Below are 25,407 nucleotides of genomic sequence, written 5' to 3'. Positions count from 1 at the left end.
TCTCTTTTAACAGCTACTTAGAACTTGATTCAAGCAGGTTTCTGCTGACCATCCAGGCACGAGCTGTGGAAGATCAGGAGAACTTTAGCTGGTTTTTGCCTGATCAGGTTTTATTACAGACCTGAAAATGTTGTAATGTTTAGATGAACTGTCTGGGTTGATTTAAGCCTTGCCTATCAGTTCTGGTTCTTCAGACCCAATGCCCTGCGTGGTTCTGATATTTGAGATATTCCCTGCCTCATAACTTAAGCTGATGCAGGACCAGAAAACACAGAACTAGACATGGTGATGTGAAGGTTCGCTTCCTGGAATAAAACCCATCTTTGGCCTTCAAGGTTCTCCTGAGGAGCCTGAACCCATCAGAGAGAAGGTCCGGGTTTCTCTGTGAAATGTTGCTGCTGCAGTCGAGCTGTGGAGGGTAACTTAGATTTAATGTCCTGCTCGCTGCTCCACACATCAGCCGGGAGGAGATCGAAGAGCAGAGGAGGAGGAGGATGAAGAGGTTTGTGTGTGTGTGTGTGATTGCTTGGATTGGCTGTAATTAGTCACACTGTCCCTCTGAAACACAGAAAGCAGGAAGGAAGCGAACTCGTTACTCCTCCTTCCTCTTCCTCCATAACTCACAGCAAACAGGACAGTTACCGCCTCTTCCCTGTGTGTCCTCGCTCAGCCTGTCTCTCACGTGATTGGCTCTGTGATTTAGGACTGCTGCATTCTCATTCGTCAGCAGGTTAACCTCCGCGAGCATGTAACAAACGGCGTGCACGCAGACGTGCACGGTGAGCATTATCTGCGAGGCTCATTGTGAACTCCGGCTGTCCGACCATAACTCAAGCAGGAAGTGTGGCAGGTCAATAGGAGATAAGACAAAGGCAGCAGCAGGTCCAAACAGAAAGCCAACGAGCTGCATCTGAGCATTAAAGCGACTGTTCGATACTTCATTACGCTGACAACAAGTGCTAGCAACATCAGAACCTGCAGGACCATGACTCTGTTCTTTCTGCTGAAAGATCTTCCAGCAAAAAGATGGAAAACTAAGAAAGATTGAGGAAAAGTGCAGCCTTGATCCTTTGAACAACCAGCCAATAAATCCATCACACTGAGCTTCATTAACCAGCTACTTATCTCCAGCATCCTGTCAACTGGCTGTTCTACACATTCATAAAAACAAGAACAGCTCTTATCATTAAACCAATAGAACCTTCAGAAACCTTCAGGAGGACCCACTGAAAAACAATGTTCACTTCCAGAAAAAAAATGGGTCAATAACGATGGTGTTCCTTCAGACATCTCCTTTTAAACCTGAAGGCATTCCTAAATCATCTGAGTCCATGTCTGAGTCACTGAGGAACACAGATGATCTTCAAGTTGAAACCAACTTTGTGAGAAAATCATTCAATTTATTAACAACGGAGTTCCTCCCAGAAGGATCTTGCCCTGCAGAGCAGAACATCATGAAACCATCTAAGGAATGTGAAGGGATTTCAGGGTGCAGCCAACAAAGAACAACCATGATCTCTCAGACTGTTCTAGATGACGAATAGCCTGAACCATGTGGAGCAAGGATTGCTTTGGAAAGGAGGAGTTCGATTTAAGATGCTGATGGGTTTCAGGACCAAAGGTGTTGCAGATACTCTGCCTCCTCACAGGAGCTCAACTCAGTAACATTAATCATGAAAAACATGTTTAAAACAGGAAGGGTTGAGATCAGTTCCCTGAATTCCACCTGGATTAATCAAAGCCAGGAAATCATACCTGCAGGGATCCATGGGTTGCTATTGGGCCGGTCTCTGGTGTCGCCCTGCTCCCAGTCAAAGTCGTCCTCCTTGGATTGGACCAGTGTACAGTCTGGAGACTGACCAGTTAGGCAGGCTGAAAGAGAAACAGAAACATTTCAGTCAAGGTTCTGAAATGCTCTAAATCAGGACTGAACCAGGAAGGCTGGTTCTGTTTGCATCAATGTTTCACTGTGACCCCACACCGTCATTGTGTCTGTAAATCAGTCACACACTACCTCTCCATAAGCTTTTAACTTGACAGTAACACCTTCCTCTTCCCCTTAAATGTAACTTTAACTGAAGGCTCTTGCTGTAACTGAGGAGAGCCTGCTGCAGGGAAGGAGTGAGATTGTTGCAGGCACAGTGAACTTTGAACATTGAACAGGAATTCGTTTGGCTTTGACGTTCTGAAGCGAACTTAGAACTAGTTCTCAGGGGTGAACTGGTACAACACTGGATGGAGGAATCATAATAGGATTTTACCAGCATCTGGTTGTACTTCAGTCTCTCTGTCTGGGGTGGTTCACCAACAGTTCTACACATGACCGGTGAGCAGACAGTTCTACAAGATGGATCGGAACCGACCATGGACTTTCTTCTTTGGTCTGAATGATGTTCTCCAGTTTACAACCAGTGTTTCCAGTTTTCATCTTTTCAGTCTCTCAGGATTACTGTAAACAGAAACATTTACCTTTCAGCTGAATTGACCATCAGCTGAGGGTGTAGCCTGATCAACTGGGTTTCCTGAGGTCCAGTCATGTATTTTCTGATGGATGGTGGAGCTGCAGGAGTGTCAGAGCAGCTCTGACGGCGACCTTTCTTCATGCTCCTCAGCAGAGACAGCAGCTTGTAAACATATAATGTTCTTCAGAGGGAGACAGTTCCAGTTCATTACCATTTCCCAGCATGCTCGCTGCCGGCTCCTCACACACATAATAGATGTAAGCCTCCTCCTTCCTTCCCGAATCTAAGATGTCTTAATCCTTCCATTCATGCCAGCACACACACCCACTCTATTTATGTATGCATAAGTGTATGTTTGTGTGTGTGTGTAAATATATAGTGTGGCATTGGGGCTCTGACGCCTCGTCAGTGTAATGACTGCGGGTGTGTGTGGCCGTCATCTGAAAGCCTTGACATTAAATAGCTGGAAGGCTCATTTTCTTGCTTTGTAACAGAAGGTGCATTAAACACACACACACACTCTTGTTTTGCTATATGTAGTGAGGACCATGTGTTGACTTCCATTGACTCCCATTGACGTCCATTCATTTTCAACCCTTTCTATGCCCTAACCCTGACAGTAACCCTAAACCTAACTATTACCAGTGCTTATCTAACCCTAACCTTAACCTAAAGTCAATTCACATCTTAGTCCTAAACCTAACCGTTAGCAAAATAGGTCGTGAGGACCAGCAAAATGTCCTCACTTTGGTACAAATGGTCCTCAATTTGATGGTGAAATCGGGAAAATGGTCTCACTGTGATGCCAAGACAGGAACACACACACACACACACACAGGATCATCCCGCTGGGCAGTGTTAGCTCATCAACAGATTCCAGACACAATCTGGTTAATCTGCTTCTATGAATTTGCATCTATATAGCAAACTGAGAACACACACACACACACACACACACACACACACACACACACACACACACACACACACACACAGGGCCAGCAGGAAAACAGAACTAATCTGAGCCTCTGAGTTGCTGAACAGCAGAAATGCGTCTGGACTTGGTGACATGAAGCTAAATATAATCAACCCAATGAGTTTCTCCTTTTGGGACAGATTCTGGTTCCACTGGTACCTCTGGAGAAATGGAGCAGAAACTCCTCCAGCAGCAGTAAACCTGAGTAGTAGTTTTCGGTCTGAATTTGTCACTGTCTACCATCTTTATGGAGGAACTTTGGTTCAGCCATTTCAGTTACATCAGTTTACTGGGATTTCCTCTGAAGGTCCAACCACAGCATTTTAATCAGGATAAGCTCTTGACTTTGACTAGACCATTGCAGCATCTTGGTTGTTTCCTGAGCTATCTTCCTTATTTTTTACCTCCATCTTCTTCCCTCCCTGTTGGTTGGAGTAAGGTGGAGTCAGGTTTAGCCTAAACCGGCTCAGTTATGGTTGAGGTGCAAACACACCCTCCATTTCTGCTACCTGTATGACCCCTTCTCTTTTCCAATGGTTATAATCAGTCTGACAGAGAGAGGTATCTCAATCCTTGTGGTTTTTAGTATAACAATGACCATCAGTGGGACCCTTTGTGGGGTTCCTTGAGACGACATTGTTGTAAATAAGCGCCGTTTAACTAAATAATCTGAACTGAAACTATCTGTGTAGTTATGCTGCTATAGGCTTAGGCTGCTGGAGGACATAACGACCACTTTCACCCTCTTTGCTACATTCTCACACTACTCTCCAATTTTGCATTATTTGCTGTTATTTCAGCTTTTAACTTTGTTCTCTTTTCTCTTCCTAGAAGCTACACCTGGCCTGACTCTGTGTCTACCTGTGAAACCTTTCTGGAGAGGGGAATCGTCTGAGCTTCTGCTGGCAACAACTTAATGCTCACCCTCTACAGATGATCCACTTGGCCCTGTCTTTCAGTGTTTAATCCTTTCTCTCTCCTAGACATGGCTACTGACTGAGCTTCTACTGTGACTAACTCTATGTTCTCTCTTTCAGACTCTAACCTTGAAAACTGGCTCAGAGTTTATCTGTTCTTTCTTTCTAGATGAAACGACTAAAGGATCTACATCCATTAACATTTACTTTTCCTTCCCATAGAAAGGACTCCTGGATCAGTGCTTCTTTGTTCTCTTTGTGTCTCTGCTCTGTTCTCCCAAACCCCCAGTCGGTCGTGGCAGATGGCCGCTCACACTGAGCCTGGTTCTGGTTCTGATGGAGGTTTCTTCCTGTTAAAAGGGAGTTTTTCCTCTCCACTGTCGCTACATGCATGCTCAGTATGAGGGATTGCTGCAAAGTCAACACCAGTGACTGTCCACTGTCTCTACATGCTCATCCAGGAGGAGTGAATGCTGCAAGTCACTGACTGGATGCAATCTGCTGGGTTTCCTTAGATAGAAAAACTTTTTATCCAATTTGAATAAATAACTGAATCTGACTGCACTGTTCAATGGTTACGATTAATTGGAATGTATGTACCTGACTGTTGTGAAGAACCTTGAGACGACATGTCGTGAATTGGCGCTATATAAATAAACTGAATTGAATTGTTTTCTGTTGCCGATGTAATGCTGTGTAATGCTCATTGTTCTGTTGATGACCCAGTTTGGACTGAGCTGCAGCTGTTGAGCAGATGGACTCACACTGACTCTAGAATACTTTGGCCTAATGAGGAGATCATGGCCCACTCAATGATCCCGTGGCTGCAGAACAAGGTCAGACCTGTAGCCTGCCACCACAGTGCTTGACTGTTGGTCTGAGGTGTTTGGTTTCCTCCCTCATGGTTCTGTGCATTATGGTCAAACATCTCTACTCTGGTCTCATCTGACCAGAGGACAATGTCCCAGAAATCTTGTCCTTCATCCAGATGCAGCTTTGCTGACCTAAGTCCTGCTGCCATCTTGTTTTTAGAGAGAAGAGGCTTCTTCCTTCCAAGCAGCCAGACAGGTTCAGTGCTTTTCTATCATGGGACGAACTCTGGTCATGATCCTGAAGATGTCCGACATGTTGCCAACATCTAACCTGCTAACTGAGACTGCAGAGTTTGAGATGGAGCTCTTTAGCAGTTGTCCCTCTGTTTTCCACTCCCTGCTGGTGGCTTTTAGCTCAGATGTTGTGAACTAAAGACAGACTCGTGAGGTTGTTAATGAAATGCTAGATTTATTTCATCTGGTCTCTGGTTTGAATGTGTGGAAGCAGAGCGTTGCAGTGATTCTGCCCAGCGAGTCGTTTCTCTGTCCGTCTCGCTCCGTTTGTTTCATCAGAAGAAAACAAAGCAGAGAGTTTCAGAGGGAGCAGATTGTTGTCAGGCTTTTTCTTTGCCTCGACTCGCCTCGGCAGGAAATGAGACAAAAACACACACACCTCAGGGAACCAACTCACACACACACTCGTTTCCACAGTGTCATTCCGTCACATTCCTGCTCTGAATGTGTGTTGGCAGAGTGATGACAGGAAACAGAAAATACACCCTGAGGAGACACACACACCGTCTAAATGTGTGTGTGACAGAGCACACAGCAGTAATTAATCATAATGTGCAGCTATTGATCGCCTGCCCTCTTTATTCTCCAGCTGCTTGATCAATAACTACAACTCTGATGCTCCTTTTCTCTCCTAAAACCTCCTTTAACTCTGAGAAGAACCGTCTTCAACACATGTCAGCGTTCCTCACAGATCTCCTCCTCCTCATCAATCTATCAGTCAATGTTTTCACACCTGCACTGTAATGTCCAGAACCAGAATCAGAACCAGCTTATTGGCCAACATTAGAACAAGGGATTTGACTTCAGTTTCCAGCGCTTACGGCATGCAGACATTAAAAATAAATATAAAAACTTTAGAGGAAATAAAATAAATGATATGTTGGATATAATAGTGCAAATATGCTTATTTGTTTCCAGCAGAGTAGCTAACAGCCAGGAGGAAGAAACTGTCTCTGTAGCGCCACCTGAAGGTAAAACTCTAAACAGTTTATGTGCAGGGTGTGTGGGGTCTGCAGAGATTTTAGCAGTTCTTTTCCTGACCCTTGACCTGTATAAGTCCTGGATGGAGGGAAGGTCAGCTCTGATTATTCTCTCTGCAGTCCTGATTATTCGTTGCAGTCTGGACCTGTCCTCTTTTGTGGATGATCCAAACCACACTGAGATGGATGAAGACAGGACAGACTGAATGATGGCAGTGGAGAAGATGACCAGCAGCTCCTGTGGAAGGTTGAGCTTCTTGAGTTGCCTCAGGAAGTACAGTCTCTGCTGGACCTTCTGAACATCGTCTATGTGTGAAGACCATCTCAGGTTTTGAGAAAGGTTGGTTCCTAGGAACTATGGTCCACAGTAGAAGCAGTGTTGTTGAGGATGGTGAGAGGTTGGGGGTTCCCTGGTAATCCACCATCATCTCCACAGTCTTGAGTGGATTAAGTTCCAGGTGGTTCTGACCACACCACTGTACCAGCCGGTCCAACTCCTATCTGTATGCAGACTCATCACCGTCCTGGATCAGTCCAATAACTGTGGTGTCATCTAAACCTTCAGGAGTTTCACTGACGGGTCCGCTGAGGTTCAGAGAAGAGTGGGGAGAGAACACACCCCTAAGCATGACTGTGCTGATGGTTCTTGAGAAGATGCTCACCAGCCTCACCTGCTCTTGCTGGTCAGTCAGCAAGCTGGTGATCCACTGACAGATGGAGGCCGGTACTGTGAGCTGGGTGAACTTCTGGTGGAGGACCTCAGGGTTGATGGTGTTGAAGGCTGAGCTAAATTTCACAAACAAGATCCTGGTGCATTGATAGGTGTTCTGGAGCGAGAAAATTTGCTCAGAGAGGACGGCCTCCAGCAGAATTTACATCAGCTATTAATTAGATCCTAGGTTCTACTGAAAACAAGAATCTTACAGGGTCTGAGTGTGGTTCTGCCTGGTGGACGGTCTGGTGTTTTTATTGCTGCCAAGTTTGAGTTTAAAACTGCAATATCATGTAGTAAAGAGGAGATGTTCTCTGAGGACTTTTTATGGTAAAGCAGAACCTATGCCTTTCTGATTGGATTCAGAACCTGTTCTACTATAGAGGAACTACCAATGAAAATAGTCTAGACTGAGACCAGCTTGTAGGGATGGTGATCCCAAATAATGTTCTTGAGATGAATGCAGTGGTCCAGGATGTCCTTCTTAAATAAGTGATTTGAAGGTTTGATGCTTAGAACTTTAGAACATGTCATGGTCAGCGCCTCAGTATGCTTCTGATATGTTAGAGGTTCAGAGCTTTGCCTAGACCATCAGGTTCTTCTGAACAGATCAGAACCGTTCCTCTGATTTGATGTGAGCTGAGGAACCATTTCTCTGCGTTCCATTATCGAGTTTATTCTTCAAAGATCTGCAGAAATTGTTCTCACTCATTTCTCTTGTTTATTTTCTGGTGTGTTTGTTTCTGTTTACAAGAGCTCTTGATGATGTTCCTCAGATAACAGTTCTGCAGAAACCAACCATCTCTGTGCCGTGTAAATGTCAGCGTGTGCTGAGGAACATGTGATCCTGCTGATAAGACCCTCAGCAGCAGGAAACAGTGTCAGGATGAAATGTCACACACTTTCTTTCATTTCTCCCTCGGACGTCGGAGGGCTGATGTTGTTGCTGCTGTTTCCATGGTTACGAAAACCTCGCTGTGCCGATCCTGATGAAAGCATGCGTTGAAACCTGAGTGGGGGTTGTGACCTGCAACCTTTGGGAGAGGGCTTGGCGAGCTGCTGTGGGCCCGCTGATGTTACCATGGGGACAGGTATTTCCTGCAGAGAGTGAGGTCTGATGGAGCAGGACTTTATTTAGGATGTGTTTACTTCCTGTTGTATTCTTGCTGCAGCTCAAATCTGGAAGTTTTTTTGGTCTCATCATGGTCTCAGATTCAGTTATTAGCTTGAAAGGAAACATAAATGAAACGTTTTAAAAGGAGGAATGATGACAGAAGAAAATGTTACCCAGTAATCTGCAGCTTCTTTTTAACTTCTTAACTGCATAAAGACTCTGTCATGTTCTCACCAACAGATCAGAACATGGTTGCATCTCCTGCATTAAATAGGCAATACAGCCTCTGCAGAGAGATCTGGTTCTCTCCTGGGGTCTTTTCCCAGTGACACGTGCCCAGGAACCCTGTTAAAGGAGGAGTTCAGGAGGCACACTAATAAGATGACTGAACCTCTTCAGCTGACTCAAATCTTTCTCCAAATGATCTCTAAGGAGGAGTCCAGCCACCCTGCAGAGGATCCTCATTTGATCTGCCTGTGTCCAGGCTCTTGTCATGTCAGTCATGATCAACGTTTCATGACCATAGGTGGAACCTGGATGGGCCAATGAATCCATTGCTTGGTTTTCGCCTTAGTTCTTTCTGTACCACAACAGATCGGAGCCGCAAGCAATCTATCTATCTCCTGCTCCTTCCCATTTTGACACCAGGATACTGGAACTCCTCCAGCATGGAAAAACAAATCCATCTTTGCCTTATTATGTGTTCAGTCTGACCGTGAATGACGTGATAGGAGTGAGTGATTTACATGTTAACCCTATGTAGAGCTGCATTCAGGAGCGAAGCAATGCGAATGGAACGATTAGGGCGAATAGAGCGAAGCGAAACCGGCGATGGACACCTACCACGAAGGAAGGTTTGCTCTGAGAGGTTTGTGGTTGGCTTTAAAAAAAGCCATTAAAATTTAGTCCTGAAAAGGCCTGGTCAGCGGACAGCTGAATTTTGGACCAGCTGGAGACGGCAGAGGACAGACTGGTCAATCCACTATAAAGGGAGCTGCAGTAGTCCAGTCTAGAAAAGGTAAAAGCACGAATGACCTTTTGAAGGGCATCAAGATGGAAGATACGATTTGAGTTTGCTGATTAGTCTCAGATGGTAAAAAATAGACCGGACTACTGCACTGACCTTTGAGGTTATTATCAGAAATAACTCCATTCCTCATAAAAGGTCAGTCCGAAGAGTCCAAGGAGCCCACAGCACTGCTGCATCGTGTCAGAAGGTCGGTTTTCCCAAACACAATGACCTCTGTTTTATTTTAATTTAAGCAGAGGAAGTTCCATCCATGTTTTGACATCCTGTCAATGCTTCTGCAAATTCTCAATATACTGGGCTCCACCTGATTTTCAAACTAAATAAATCTGGATGTCATCTGCATAACAATGATATGACACATAGTTTTAGAAAATGAATCTCAGTGGTAGCGAGAAGAGACTAAATTAAAAAGGCCTAAGGATCAACTGAGTCAAAGCAGCAGAGAGATCAGGAAGAATTTAAACAACAGAAGCTCCAGAATCAACAGTTAAAAGGAAATCATTGCAGACTCTGAGAAGAACTCTTTGAGTTATGTGACATGACTTAAACCACACTGAAACATGTCATAATCGCCATATAGGCATTGATGGTCCTGCCGCTGAAGATACACCACCTTCAGCTGGGGGGGGGGGGGATACTGTCACCTGGACAGTCTGAAGGCCTCAGGTGCTGAACCAAGTCAGAAATCTGAGAGGTAGTCACAGGCTCAAATGTTCAATAAAAGCAGGACATATGGGTGAAATAGGAGGATCAGGGGTGCAACCCCCTGACAGCAGTTTATCAACTAAATATTTTAAAAGCCTTTCACAAACAGAAGGGGTCAGACAAGAGCAACCATCATGATTCAAAAACAAGTTCAGAGAATTAAAGATGGCTTAACAGAAGCTCTGTAGCTGGTTTACTGGTTTTAGTCTTAAATTTGATTTGAGTTAAAATCTTTCAGGAACCGATCAACATCTACAAGCTGGTGGAACTCCAGAGAAGATCAGAGTCTGTAAACACAGCCGAGACTGTCTGTTGATCAGGCATCAGGAGCACACAGAGGCAAGCCAGGTGGAGACGTTAACAGACTGAACCCAAAAATACAGGCAGATGATCACTCATTTTTCATTTTATTTAATTTTATAGCCCTTTAAAACAGCCGACTAGACATCCACTGCATACAACACAAGGAATAACAATAAAACAATAAGAATGCTAGAATAAAGTGCCACCAAACTACTAAATATTAAAAGCCTTTCTAAATGAAAAGGTTTTAAGGTTGGATTTAAAAATGCCCAGGTCAGAGTTGGTCTGTCCAGGAGAAGCTACTGAGAACACCTGCTCACCCAGATGAACATACTGGGTCCTTTCATTTTCATTCAATAAAAACTGGGATGAAGACCATGGGGATCTACCACACACACAACGACACAGCAAATCAGATAAATAAGATTCAGCCAAACAATTTTAAAACTTTAAAAACCAGCTGCAGATGATTGAGTGAGGTCTGACTGAGCCCAACATACAGAGCTTTACAAGTCATTTCTTGAGCTGATAAAAGCAAGTATAGCCTTCTCAAGTCTGAATGCTTTAAAAAAGGCTTATTCGTTGTATTAGGCTGAGTTTTTGTAGGACCAACGTGCAGATGAACACTCGGGAGCAGCATGTTGAGTTGAAGAGCTTCTCTTTAATAATTATAATAGGAAGAAACAGGAAGAAACTTACAGGGGAAACCAGATAGTTCGGATGTTTTCTGAATAACCCCGGACTTCTTGATAGAAGAAATGTAGAAGTATTAAAAAGATGCAGCCACAACATGGTAATGGACTTCAGTTTTTATTTAAAAACAATCAGATTTTTTCAATTGTGTTCCATATAATCACGTCCCGCTCCACCTAACCTGACAATGAGTTAAAAGGAGAAGACAAAAATTAGCTATTTGTGCACTCGCAGCAACACGAATGCACAACTACGCGTACAGCCAGAGACAGCAGTTTACTCCAAGTCGACCTGCCTCCTTCATTACCTGAAAAGTTACACTGAGCGCCTCGAACAGAGATCATTTCAGAGCAACCATGGAGCCAGCTGGAGAGAGGGAGGCTGGTGGGTGTGTTCAGGAACAGGTGGAGGCAGAGCGGTTTAACCCAGGAGAAGATGGTGGTGAAACCTGAATGCTGACTCAGGATGGACTGATTGTAAGTTACAGATAATCACTGATTCACCCAGCAAGACATGAGGTGGAGGTTCACTCTAATGAGCATCTTCAGGGTCATGATGAGGAACTTTCACCTGAGCTACAGGTGAAGTTAAATGATCTGTGATAGAAAACAGCAGCAACCTTCTCTGTGAGCTTCTAGTGGGATTTGCATCATAATGTGAAAATATCTGGTCCTTTACTTCAGTCACAATAAAATCATTTAATCCTAACGTAGCTGAACACATTTAAAGGTCCTTCAGATCATCTGATGGCTGCAGCCAGTCTTATAGTCCAGTTCTACATGTAGACAGAACCAGGTGTTGCTCAATAAACCAGGAAAATATCTCCTGGTTCCAGTAAGACGTAGTAGAAAGTAAACCTCCATCTTCTCTTTCATATCTTCTGCTGATTCTAAACATGCAGCTCTGGGTTTAAAGATGCAGAATAATTAAGAAATAAATCATAGTTCATCACAGGTGGACCATTAATTAGTTAACTATTTTATTTTTCTGAATTACACATGAAATATTATATAAACTAATTAAACAAGGATAGAGTTTTACTGAAGGTGAGACATACGTCTCCTGTATCCTGTTATTAATAACTGTAATATTAGTCCTGATAAGGTCCAGGATGAGGCTCTATGCTATATTTTAAACACCACAACTTAACATCCTTTCCTCTCAAAGTGTTTAATAGTAAGAACTGAAAAATGTTTCTTTTATTATTTTTGGCAGGACAAATTTCTCCAGAAGTGGAATAAAGTGCTGAAAAGATGGCGATAAAAGAGAACAGGTTCATAAAAGAAGGAACAATTTTAATAAAATGTTTCAAAACCTCTTGGCATAATAAAATAAATAAATGTGTTTTAGGATTTTAAAATTTGACTAAGATTTAAGAAAATCAACTTTATACCAGTTTTGTTTTTTTGAAATATAAGAATAAAGACAACGGAGCCTCAGGAGTGAAACACTTTGACGAGAATAAAGTTTAAAAAGATCATTTATGTAGATGAGAAAAGAAGCACATTTATCTGGTCCTGAGTAAATATCTGAGTTTAAGAAAAACTTTTGTCAGCAAAAATTCAGATTACGTTTTTTTCTAAATACCTCAAAATGTGTCATTATTTGCTTCAGTAAAATGGTTTTTCATCAGGACTAAACTCTGTTTCTCCTTGTCCTTCATTCAGCTTCTAACAAAAATTAAAAGTAAAATTATTGTAAACCTTTTTTGTTTGATTCACAATAATTTACATTCAGTCTAAAACCAGCTGAGACAGAGAACTGGTACAATATGTCCTATATTATTTTAACTTTAAATTACCTATAAATTGTCTTATTGAAATCTAAATATTTTGGATTTGGGCTAAAGCCCCCAATGTTTGGAGACCCTAAAAACGACCCTAGTTGGAACAAACTCCTCCTATTTAAAGATTGGGACCATCACCCCCATCTGCCACTCCACATGTGTTGTCCAGCTCCTCTATGCGATAGTTAGAAGGTCTGTCAACCATGGCAGCACCAAAATCTCAGGAACCTTTCATATAACACCATGATCTTCCCATGCAAGGTTTACATTTCCTGACATAAAGAGGAGCCCATTTTATTCTTCAAACCTCCAGCAGACCTTACCAAGACCCTGGTTCTGCCACTCAGTGTACCCTTAATTCAGTGAGAGGAGGGTGTAACCATAGATTTCTTCCAAAGGTACCTGAAGTAGGGTTCTTTTCACAGAACAAGCTGTTTATTTAAGACTCAGGAGTAACCTGATGGTCTTTAACCTGAGCCATTCATAGGTCGGGAGTAATTGGACCAAATCAAAAGGACCGGATCATTGGAATAATCAGAGCAGATGAAACGGACCAGAAATAAATGATGTCGTTATGAACAGGCAATTGACCAATATTTGGTTCCTACTGTAAGAGAAAGGAACCACTAATGTGTTTTGTTCTTCAGACAATTTGGTTCATAATAGGTTTTTCTGCAAATTTTTTATCAAAATCAAGTTAAGCTAACATGAGTTAATGAACTTCCTCACAGTTCTTGGTCTGACCAAGTTTCTGCAGTTATGCTAAACATCTGAAAGTCCTTCGTCTCTTTCTGAGACAAACCAACATCAATCTGAGTCCAACATACAGCTGCTACATTTCCAAATCAGGCAGACAGGAAACCATTATTAATCTTGTTTAATCTGGTACATTTCTTCGCTTCAGGTCCAAACTGCACCTCAGACTGTCTCAGATCTTAAAATCTATCAGAGTCAAAGACCCAGCCTGAAGTCTGAAGACCTGATCCCTTTGAATCAGAAGTAGGGTCACTGATCACGTCAGCATTTCTTAGCTAAACCATTAGTTCTTCTGATTTGATCGGCAGTAACAAAGAATTTAATTTTGTTTGGGTCTGATATCAGAACACACACACACACACACACACACACACACACACAGAGTCTTGTTGTTCTGTGGTCGCCAGTGTTGGATCACCAGCTGAATGTTAACGACGCTCCAAACGTCTCTGGGCTTGAGAAGATTTTCTCTAGAAATAACACCATGATTAAAGGTTCTGTAACTGCTGAGTCATCACATGCAACAGAACCAGTCAGGGTTAACTGGGTTAGTCCAGTTAGGGTTAGCCCTGACTGCTGCTGGGCTCAGATGTTAACTCGTTCTAGAATAGAATCCTCCACAGAGGAACTTTATTAGGCCAAAGAAAGCAGACTTTCCCTTTCATGTGTGGACAGCTGGACGAGAATAAAAAGTGAGATTAGAAAGGTTCAGATTAAAATAATCCAGATTATAATGTTCAAGATGAAATTTAACCTGAAGAAAGAAAATGACACATCTGTTACCACGAGTCCCACTGACCCAGAATCAGGTCCTCAGACCAACCACACACTCTCAGACAGAACAGGTTCATTCCAACATGCCAAGTTCCCTGAGAGACATGAAGGTCGCCTAAATTTGGGTCATTTAATGATTTATTTGAGTTCTGTTTCCACAGAGAGATGATGATCCCACAAAGAACCATGAAGATCTTAAAGGACGAGAAGTTTCAATCTTAGGTGGAATTTCATAGCTCAAAACTTTACATACATGCTCAAAAATGATAAATGGCCTATAGCAGTATAGGGCTTTAGTCCGAGGCAATGGCAATGTGAGCCTCCACACAGAGGGAGGCGCTGTGCTCTACTGGACTCTGCCGAGCACAGCGTGGCCTGCATGAACACAACCCCTGACCCACAAACAATTATCTGGGGGAAACCAGGCTCATCTAATGTGACAGCTATCAACACCCATCAGCTTGTCACTGCGTGGTTAGCCTCAGAGTTAGCCGTTAGCTAACACCCTGAATCCTGAGAAATGATTGGACGAGACATGATGACACGCCTAGCTCCCAGCAGGGCTCGGAGCAGAGGTGGTGTGATGAGAAGAGACAGATGCTGCTCAACACACACACACACATACACATACACACACACACACAGAGGCACTAGACAGACAATAGAATGGGACAGACAGAGAGGAGATGCACTCGCTGAAAGACAGAAGATGCTGAGAGACAAGCGGAGGAGATTAATGAGAAGGTCCATTTAATGACATTGGTTCTGCTTAGAGTCACAGTGATGAAACAAAGTCTCTGTGAGGAATCAGAGCCTCCCTGCTTTCTCTGACCCTGGATCCAGAACTGAGGTTCAACAAGTTTCTCCAAAGTGTCCTCATAGACTTACAACCCTGAACGCACCGTTATAGAGGGTGTTAGAGAAGGTACATTCTCTGTTACTGTGTGTGTGTGTGTGTGTGTGTGTGTGTGTGTAAACTGTGATCTCCAGCAGGAACAGTACCAGCATCAGGGTTAGCACACCAAGCTAACTTGCCTGCGGCCAAACATGAATAATGCAGCAGTCAGCCTGCTGCCTCTGGCTGTGTGTGTGTGTGTGTGTGTGTGTGTGTGTGTGTGTGTGTGTGTGTGTGTGTGTGTGTGTGTGTGTGTGTCATCTGCCTGCACTTGAGGCTGTCTGCTTGACGGTTTTAGAATAATATGGTAATTACTAATAATTGCCTTGTAACATACACACTGATTATCTGACCCTCTTCTTCCTCTGTCTTCCTCTTCCTCCTCACTTCAGCTGCAACTGCTCCAGGCAAGGAGGAAGAGGAGGATGAGGAGGAGGAAGGAGAGATGGAGTAAGAGGAAAAGAAGGAATAGGACAGTCTTTGGACATATCTCTGATGAATCACTACATTAAAGGACAGTTCTCTGAAATGATGAAGGTTCCTACGCTTCCCTAAAGTACCTGACTGAGAACTACTTACTGATATCCTGTCTGTAAAACCATGGTACTGATCCGTACCCTCAAACTGGGCCTAACTGACAACAGAAGCATGCTTAAAACGTAATTTGTTTCTAAGCTGTTAAACTGTTGGACAGAAAACTGCTCACTACTCATCAGCTGTATGACCTGAACTGGACCTGAACTGGACTGAACCGTATGTATCTAGATCTGAATGTGAAGGTATGACTGGATATTACTGGATTCCATAACTGGGTATGAAAGGGAGTTGTATGTAAAGGTGCCTGAACTGAACTAATCTGGACTTCTGAACCCACCCACAGGCTCCGGAATTCTGGACCAGAACCTGTGTACGAATTAAGCTCCTCACAGACGGTCCATGAAGAGCCAGAGAGAGAGGCAAGTCTCTCAGAGTGGGAGCTGATAGGCAGAGGTCTGAATGTCTCCATGTGTCCCCTGTCCATCCTCATCAGTCAACATGTCCACCCAGAGGACACCACCTGTCAGCCTGTCTGCATGTCCTGCTGCGGGCTGTGGATCCAAAAACACCGACATCAGAACCACAAAAAGAGCACCGTCACAAGCAACACTAACATCTCATTCCTGAACAGTCCTCAGGATCCAAACAGAACACCATCAGAACTTAACATAACACAGTGAAACCTGAACAGCTTGATCCAATTAACCTCCTCAGAAGTACTCAGAACCATCAAATTCTGGTGTATTCATATGGTCCACAGTTTAAAATAAACCACAACCTCAGACAGAAGAACCAGATTTGTGACCCGGAAGTTCTGAGGATCTTGGATGAAGTGTTGTTGCCTCTAAAAACACTGCTTGGTACCAGAAACAGAGTTCTATGCCTCTGGGTTCTTTAAAGGATAAATGGACAAAAGTGGTCCTGGGGTTCTAAAAGATCCAGAGGACGTTCCTTATTGACGTTCCAAATGGGTCCTAACTGGTTCTGTTTATTCAGGGTCAGGGCAGGTTCTGGTTTTAGCTACTCTGTGCGGCTTCCGTTCATTAAATTAATAACTTTGAGTTGGTTCCACTTCCTGTCTCATGTTTAAATGTGCATTTTGTTAGTAGAGAGATGATGTTGCTGTTCCATTAAAACAGGTTCTTCTGTAGAACCCAGTGGTTTAAAAGCTGTGCTGTGGATAGGGTTGGGGTTAGGGTTCTGATGTTCTGGGTGATCCAGGACCAACAGGTCAGATATTTCAACATGTTTTAATTTAAAATCTCCGTAATCCACAGAAAACATACAGATCATCAGAACACATTAGAACCTACCAGATTTGACAGAAAGATGGTCTCTGCATCTTTCCTCAGAGTTCCCTTACCCGCCCTCAGAATCACTGGGAATCTCCACAGCACAAGTTCCTTTATAAATGAACATCTGATCAAGCAAAAACTCCGTCTGGATCAAGAGGTTCCTGTGTGGAACCAGAAATGGATCGGATCAATTTATTTTCTGATTGGAACAAACTTCCTGACTCTATTCCAGGAAACATAGAAAGTCAGCTCCGACATTCCAGCACTCAGAAGGTCATCTGTAACCTCCAGCAGAGAGATGGAAAAGGTCCGCTCCCACAGACAGCCAAACCCAAACAGAACACAATCATCCCTCAAAGGTTCCCACACAGACACGAACAGGAGCACAGAGAGAAGACAGGGAGGCTAAGCAACCATCTCTGAGGAGAGAACCTTCACAAACTGTCTGAAACTTCATCTGAAGATCTGAAGACTCAGCCTCCACCTGATGTCTGGGGGGAACCTGTCCTGATCCGATTCACCGAAGGACTCAGAGAGAGAGAAGGAAGGAAGGACAGGACGAAGGAAAGACAGGAGGAGGGAAGAAAGAAAGAAAGAAAGAAAGAAGTGGGCTGACCTTCTAACCGTCCAAATCAGGAAGCCGATCCTGTGTCTCCATGAGTTACCCTCTTTTAACCTCAGCCAATCCCAGAGGTGATCCAGGTTCCCGTGGTTACGCTCTGACACACTTGCAGCCAATCATTAATCAGAGTCTGGTGGCACATTCAGAGTCTGCAGCCGCCCGAGGAAAACAGCACTCGCTGTGACCCAGAAACTTGTCCTCGCCACAAAGACGTCTCCAACTGCAGGAGGTCAGCGCTCACTGAGCGCACTCAGATGGACATCTGCACAGCGCCTTCAGTCTTTACAACAGGCAGTGAAAGCAACACTCTAACTGTGGTGCTTTCACTGCCGGCTTTGACATGTCAGAAACTCAGCAGTTGTCAACATAAACCCCGTGAAGATCTGATGGAGTGACGGAAGCCTAATCAACATCTTCATCTACCTGAACCACTCATCACCTGTCGAATTATGCACAAGGTACTTAAACACACCATTTAAAACTTGTGCATCCTTCTTGTTCTCTTGTCAATTCATCTGTTGGTGGAGACATTTCAGGACAGATTGGGTTTATTTCTGCATCCATCCTTAAGAGACACCAGAGGAAATGTGCTTCTTCTTCAAAGTATGGTCCGTATAAATCATTTGATCCTGCTGTAACCGTTTCACTGTGTTTTGAGCTTCATGATGCACTTCAGGAGCCATTGGGAGAACATCAGGGGAGGAGAATCAAAACATTCTTCTCCTTCCTCTGATCCAAACTACAAGCTGCATTCATGATGTCCACCATCATCATCAGATCCAGTCCATGGGCATTATTTTTAACATCCAGCTTCTTCACCATCATTGACATCACCCAACATGTCGGCAGGCTGACAATGTCGGACGACCTCTAGTACGGAGGACAGTGAACGCACCACAGAAGGCTGCTGAATCAACAGAAAGGTACTGGATGGCCAGCATCAACAGAACCAAAATATCCCACTGGATCAATTGAAGGACCAGAACCAACCAGATGGAAGGACAACCACACACAGTAGAATCAACTGGTCAAATGATCAGAACCAATCAGAAACCAACAAGACCAATTGGACTACCTGGACCAACTGAACAAACTCTGTAGTACTTGGATGGATCGGATCGTTTTCTGATTTGCCAGCAGTTTGTGGATCTGTGGCGACTCTTTTCAGAGAACTTCAGACAGCTGAATCCAGAGATTAGCTCAGCGCCACCGATCCAGAGACGATGTGATGAATATTTAAACACACAGATATGAGGATGAATATTTACTGTAGTAATTTAGGTTAAATAGGAGCTCCTGGGCCTCCAGTCCCTGTGGGACACACACACACACACACACACACACACACAGGAAGCTCAGAGTGTGTGTTATCTGCTGGCTGGCAGCATTTTCAGATGATTATCATAGTGATTAAGAGAAAAAAGAAAAGCTTTAAAATCCCAATAAAATATTTAGTTTTCCTTCCTTCCTGTGGCCTCGCTGAGAGCTGCACCTGACAGAGACACAGGAGAGAGACAGAGAGACACAGAGACAGTGAAAGAGAGACAGGGTGACAGAAAGACATGGAGACAGAAAGAAGGAGAGACAGGGACAGAGCAACAGAGAGACACGGGGATAGGAAGACAGGGAGACAAGGAGACCAAGAGAAGGAGAAACAGGGACAGGGACAGAGAGACAGGGTGACAGAAAGAAGGAGAGACAGGGACAGAGAGACAGGGTGACAGAAAGAAGGAGAGATGGGGACAGAGAGACACAGAGACAGTGAAAGAGAGACAGGGTGACAGAGAGACAGGGTGACAGAAAGAAGGAGAGACAGGGACAGAGCAACAGAGAGACAGAGAGACACGGGGACAGGGAGACAGAGGGACAGAGAGAGGGAGACATGCAGAAAGAGAGAGACGGACAGAGAGACACAGAGACAGGGAAAAGGAGACAGAGGGACAGAAAGAAGGAGAAATAGGGACAGAGCGACAGGGAGACCGACAGACAGAGAGACAGGGTGACAGGAGACAGAGAGACAGGGAGAAGGAGAGATGGGGACAGAGTGACAAAGAGACACAGAGACAGAGACAGAGACAGAGCGACAGGGAAACTGACAGACAGGGAGACAGGGTGACAGGAGACAGAGGGACAGAAAGAAGGAGAGATGGGGACAGAGTGACAAAGAGACACAGAGAAGGAGAAACAGGGACAGAGCGACAAAGAGACACAGAGACAGAGACAGAGCAACAGGGAAACTGACAGACAGGGAGACAGAGGGGCAGAGACACAGAGACAGGGAAATGGAGACAGAGAGACAGGGACAGAAAGACATGGAGACAGAAAGAAGGAGAGATGGGGACAGAGTGACAAAGAGACACAGAGACAGTGACAGAGAGACAGAGGGGCAGAGAAACAGGGACTGTTAAACAGAGACAGGGAGACAGAGACATGCAGCTGGGTTCTCGGCTAAAAGTAACAGTCAACATCAGTCTGGGAATGTCCTATATTATTACCTGCAACTAAACACAACACTGCATGAGGCACAAGAAAAATGATTCATGGGTTTAAAAAAGTTTCACTGATGAAAGCTTAACCACACAGTGTACATCTGTCTTAAACCCTCCTGACTCAGAACTCTGCAGGACCACATCTGGCTGCAGGTCCAGCTGCAGGTCTTCTGGGGTCTCTACCAGCTTTGAACATCTGGAGACTGAAGGTTTGCTCCATTCTTCTTTGGTAAACAGCTCAAGCTCAGTCACGTTGGATGGATGGAGAGCATCTGGGAACATCAGTTTTCAGATCTTACCACGGATTCTCATTTGTATTTTTGGTCTAAACTTTGACTAAATTCTTCTGCAGCCTAACAGGTTTTCTTCCAGAATTGTCCTCCATCCATCTTCCCATCAGATCCACTTCCCTGTCCCTGCTAAAGAAAGCTTCACCACAGCATGATGCTGCCACCATTATGTTTCACTATAGCGATGATATGTTAAGGTTGAGGTGCAGTGTTAGTTTTACATGTGCCACGAAAAGGTTCAGCTTTGGTCTCCTCTGTGCAGAGGACCTTCTTCCACAGGTTGGCTGCGTCTCCTACATGGATTTCCCAGACTGCAAGCATAACTTTGGCTTCCTTCTAGTAACTCTTGTGGAGTCTAAGTCTAGGTTGTCCAGTAAACAGATTCTCCCACCTGAGCTGTGGGTCTCTGCTGCTCCTCCAGAATCACCATAGCAAGCTTGGCTGCTTCTCTGATTACTGCTCTCTTTGCCCAGCCTGTCAGTCTAGGTGGACGCCCATGTCTTGGTTGATCTGCTGTTGGTCCATCCTCTCTCCATGTTCAGATGATGGATTTAACAGAGATCAGGGAGATGTTCACAGCTGTTGTTGTGGAACCTAACCCTGCTCTAAACTTCTCCACCACTTACTCCCTGACCTGTCTGCTGTGTTCCTTGGTCTTCATGATGCTGGTTGCTCTCTAAGAACGTCTGTGGGCAGAACTAGAACACATCCCCCTGCTCTGGCCTCAGTCCACTGGTTGCCAGTACATTTTAAGAGTTCATTTTAAACTTCTTTTGTTTTGCTTTTAAATGTTTTAATGACCTTTTCCCACCATACCTCTCTAAGCTTCTTCATCCCTACTTTCCTTCTCAGCCCCTCAGGTCGGCCCAGCAGCAGCTCCTGCAGGTACCAAGATCTAGGAGGAAGCTTGGACGGGTCAGGACCTATTGCTGCTCGTTAACTGTGGAATGACCCTTGGACTTCAGAGAGACTCCTTCACTTTCTGCTTCTCTTTGGCTTTCAGCATGAAAGACTTGGTTTGACCTTGTTGGTTTAATTGGTTTTATTGTGTTTAATCTTATCTTAATCTGTCATATTTGTATTTATATATATGTTTTCTTTCAGTGTATGTTAATAGTTTGCAGTTATGGGCAGTACTTTGTCTCAGCTGTTGTTTTAAAGCGCTTTATAAATAAAGTTGGTCTGGAAACTTACTGACTTGTGGAACTGGAACTGTTGATGGTGAGCAGATACAGAGAAAACACTGAGAATGTTCCTCTGCAGAGAACCACAGGTTCTCACACATGCATCAGAACCAGAACCTGCAGTGAACTGGTTCAGAGTGTGTGTTGTCTGAGATTCCTGCTGAACACGCAGGAAACATGTCACACAGATTATAAAGATACACACACATAAACACGTTGATCCCTATCTAATTACTGCGCACACACACACACACACACACACACACACACACACACACACACACACAGAGTCACAGTGTGTGTTTAATCCCTGTCCAGAGATGTCAGCGTGTGATTAGTGTTTGGGTCCAAATCCCTGATCACAGTCATAGGATTATTGTTAGACACACGCGGTGTGTGTGAGTGTGTATGTGTGTGAGTGTGTGTGTGTGTGTGTGGGGGGGGGGGGGTAATCTAGTGAAGACATGCTGACTGTTCTTTATAATCTCATGTCAAAGGAATAATTTGGTTAATCTGAGACATCTGGACTCCCACTGTTGTCATGGTGACCGGCACATGACCCACCCAGGTGAATCAGTCCGGTCCACCTGTAAAGACCCTGACAGCGGCCCTGCAGCAGATGATAAGAAAACATGTGGATCAGGGAAGAAAAGCTGAAGCTAGAAAGGTTGTGATGTTTCGGGTCTTGGTTCCTGTCTGTCCCGTCCTGTTTGGGACGAATCTGATCCTGATTTAAAAAATGTGTCTTTGTCATTGCTCCTGCAGCTCATTCTTCTCTCACATATTAAAAGTTGTTTTCATTCGGTTTCTTCTCTTGATGACTTTCTGGATCCATTCGCCTGTAGAATAATTCTGTCGATTCATCCAGAGATGTTCTAAAATCTAAAGGTTCTACGTAGGAACACTTTGATTCTGATCCAACTCAAACATTCTTCCTGGAAGAATGTTTCTTCCAGAGTTTGGTTCCAGAACATTGAACCAACACAGGTCACAGTAAGATGTAACAACATTGACCTGTTCCATCCCCTGGAAACAGAAAGTTCATGATGGGCCTCCTGATGTTCCCCCAGGAACCAAGGTCCCAGCTCACATCCGAGCTGCTGCTTGGCTGGGTTCCTGCAGAACCCTGTCTTTCTGATCAGTTAAACCTCCTTATCTTTGTCCTGCAGCTGCTTTTAAAATCAGCAAACAGGATTTATCCTCACTGTAAAATTCCTGAATCCTCCTTATTATGCTGTCCGTGTGTGTGGTGACCTCAAAGCATTAAGTGGTCCTGTGAGTTCTGGGACCGGGAAAGATTTGGATCTCAGTGACAGAGCTTAGCACTTCTCTCTGTGCTCTCTCAGAAACACAAATCCGACTCCTCGTCTTCTATCTCATCTTACACGTTAAACAAAAGGAGTCTTAATCCGGCTCCTTTAATCCCCGCCGCTCTGAAGACGCTGCCTTAATCCTGGGGGCCACAGGGGCCGATGGCAGCAGCCCGACCTGCCGGGATCCTTCTTTAATCCATCCGGACAGAACACAAACACGCAGAGAGCTGGATGTTTGTGTTGCTGCAGATAATTCCCAGCTCGTATTTCAGATTAAAGTAACAAAGATTCCTTTAAATTCCAGCAGCTACAACACAGAGTGGGAAGCTGCAGGCGAGCAGGAGGATCAGACACAGCTTCACCAGCATCAGCTGCAGACCCAGAGCCTGCAGCCACAACAGAACAAGAGATGGACACACATGGTCACAAACATTCTGCAGCCAAACGGGACTCAAAACATCTTCATCATCAGGTGACCCTGAGTTCAGCAGCAAACCGTTTCCGAACAACAGACTGAATGGCTTTCAAGTTCCCTTCTGCAGCAGTAGTTGAAGAAGCTCAGTTTGATTTTCTCTGCTGTGAACTTCATGGTGTTTGATTTGTTAAGAGCTATGAAATGTGGAGATGGATTATGAACATGGTAAATCCAAAGTCTTTTACATGACCTGCCAACAGGAAAAATTACAGACTGAGAAGTTAGGGGTCCAAACGGTGGACCTTGTGGTGCTCCAGATTGTATGCTTTTAGTCATAACCTTGAATTGTTAAAGCGTGTTCAGAAGCTAATTGACGAAGGTTCAGGTAGACCGATTTTCTGTTCTAGGTCCGTATAGTTCCACAAAGAAACTATTATCTTTATTTCCAACCTGCTGGCTTTATTTGTCTTTTTATGATCTCAACGATAAAACCACCAAAGACTTAAATTTCAGCAGATTTCTTTCCTTTCTTTTCTCAGACCCGACCAGAATTCTAAAAGAACACCCACACAGTAACACGGCATATCACACAGAGTAGAACCACGGCAGGACCTCAGCTCTAACCTCTAACACCATTAAAGGCGTCTGATCAGCAGCTGAAAGCCTAAACTGGCAGCTGAGAACCGGGTCATATGATCCACGCTCCTTCAGCTCCAAGTTGGCTCAGATTTTAAGGGAAAAATGGATTCAGTACGACTAGAACCTGAAGAAACGACAGTAAACAGGGTTTTACCAATAGGCCATCTAGATGAAGAACACCAATAGGACAGCCGGGTTCTCTGGTGATACTACAGGTCACAGAGTCATAGAGTCACAGGTCACGTCAGGTCAAGAAAGGACAGAAATAGGAAACAAACAGCTGCCTGAGTAGCGCCCCCCGCTGTATTAGTGAAAGGACTACTTATTAGTGTCCTTTCAAGTCCAGGAAAAACTCCTCTCCATGTCAGCCAGAACCTGTCCTGATCCAGAACCATCTGTTCAAAAATGATTTGATCCAGAACTATATGTTTCAGAATTGTCTGATTGACATACCTTTCATCCAAAACCTCCAAGTTCAGAACTATTTGTTGCAGAGCCATATGTTCCAGAACTACCTGACCCAGAACCAACTAATCCAGAACCATCAGGCTCCTCTCCTGTGGAACCAGCTCCCAGTTTTAGTCCGTGAGGCAGACACCCTGTCTACTTTTAAGGCTAGGCTTAAAACTTTCCTTTTTGATAAAGCTTATAGTTAGAGTGGCTTAGTTTATCCTGAACTATCTCTGTAGTTATGCTGCTGTAGGCTTAGGCTGCTGGAGGACATAATGACCACTTTCACCCTCTTCGCTACATTCTCATACTACTCTCCAATTATGCTTTATTTGCTGTTATTTCAGCTTACACGCTCTACATGTTGCATCTCTGCTCAAGTACACCTGAATTAAATGGATGAATTACCTCCTCAGCATGTCATGAAGCATGAAGTTATGCACAGGCTTGGTAAGGAAAAATTACATTTAGGCATATTGGGCTATAGAAAACTTCTGAACAAGCAAGATATTGGACCTTCAGGACTGGAGTTGGACCATGAAATTGTTTTATGTTCTAAAATTGTTCCTGGACTTATTTATTCGGTATTTCTAACAGTAATTTGGATCAGAGGTTAGAACCAAGTGGCTCTGAAGTCATTTCCTGTCCAAACAACCACAGAACCAAATGAGCTGATGTTCCCTCATGCTCACAGTTCTGTGTCTGAGTGTGATCCATAATGCTCTCCACAGACTGAGGAACATAGCAGACCTTACATTAATAGAGATAAAGTTCTTCAGTTGAACCTGGTGGAAGAAAAGAAGGCCGAGTTCTTAAGATAGATAATTACCTGACTGAGGACCCTCACACACACACATCTGAGGTTAGTGTGTGTTTAATCTGTGAGCTTCATTAAAACCCTGACGAGACAGAACAAAGAGCTGACTGCACCTGAACACAACACCGACACACACTCATGCTGTAA

General features: G+C 44.1%; 1 protein-coding gene across 1 annotated transcript in view; it reads right to left on the bottom strand.

The window, feature by feature from the left end:
* LOC124858044 (receptor-type tyrosine-protein phosphatase mu-like) overlaps positions 1-25,407 on the bottom strand; it is a 174,168-nt gene that overhangs the window by 142,880 nt on the left and 5,881 nt on the right. Inside the window, exon 2 of the mRNA XM_047349761.1 lies at positions 1,756-1,872. Within this exon, the coding sequence (XP_047205717.1) occupies positions 1,756-1,872 (117 nt within the window). The remainder of the gene's footprint in view (positions 1-1,755; positions 1,873-25,407) is intronic.

This window comes from Girardinichthys multiradiatus, chromosome 21 (assembly GCF_021462225.1).
Source record: "Girardinichthys multiradiatus isolate DD_20200921_A chromosome 21, DD_fGirMul_XY1, whole genome shotgun sequence".
NCBI classification, from domain to species: Eukaryota; Metazoa; Chordata; class Actinopteri; order Cyprinodontiformes; family Goodeidae; genus Girardinichthys; species Girardinichthys multiradiatus.
This window is presented reverse-complemented; position numbering and strand designations above follow the sequence as displayed.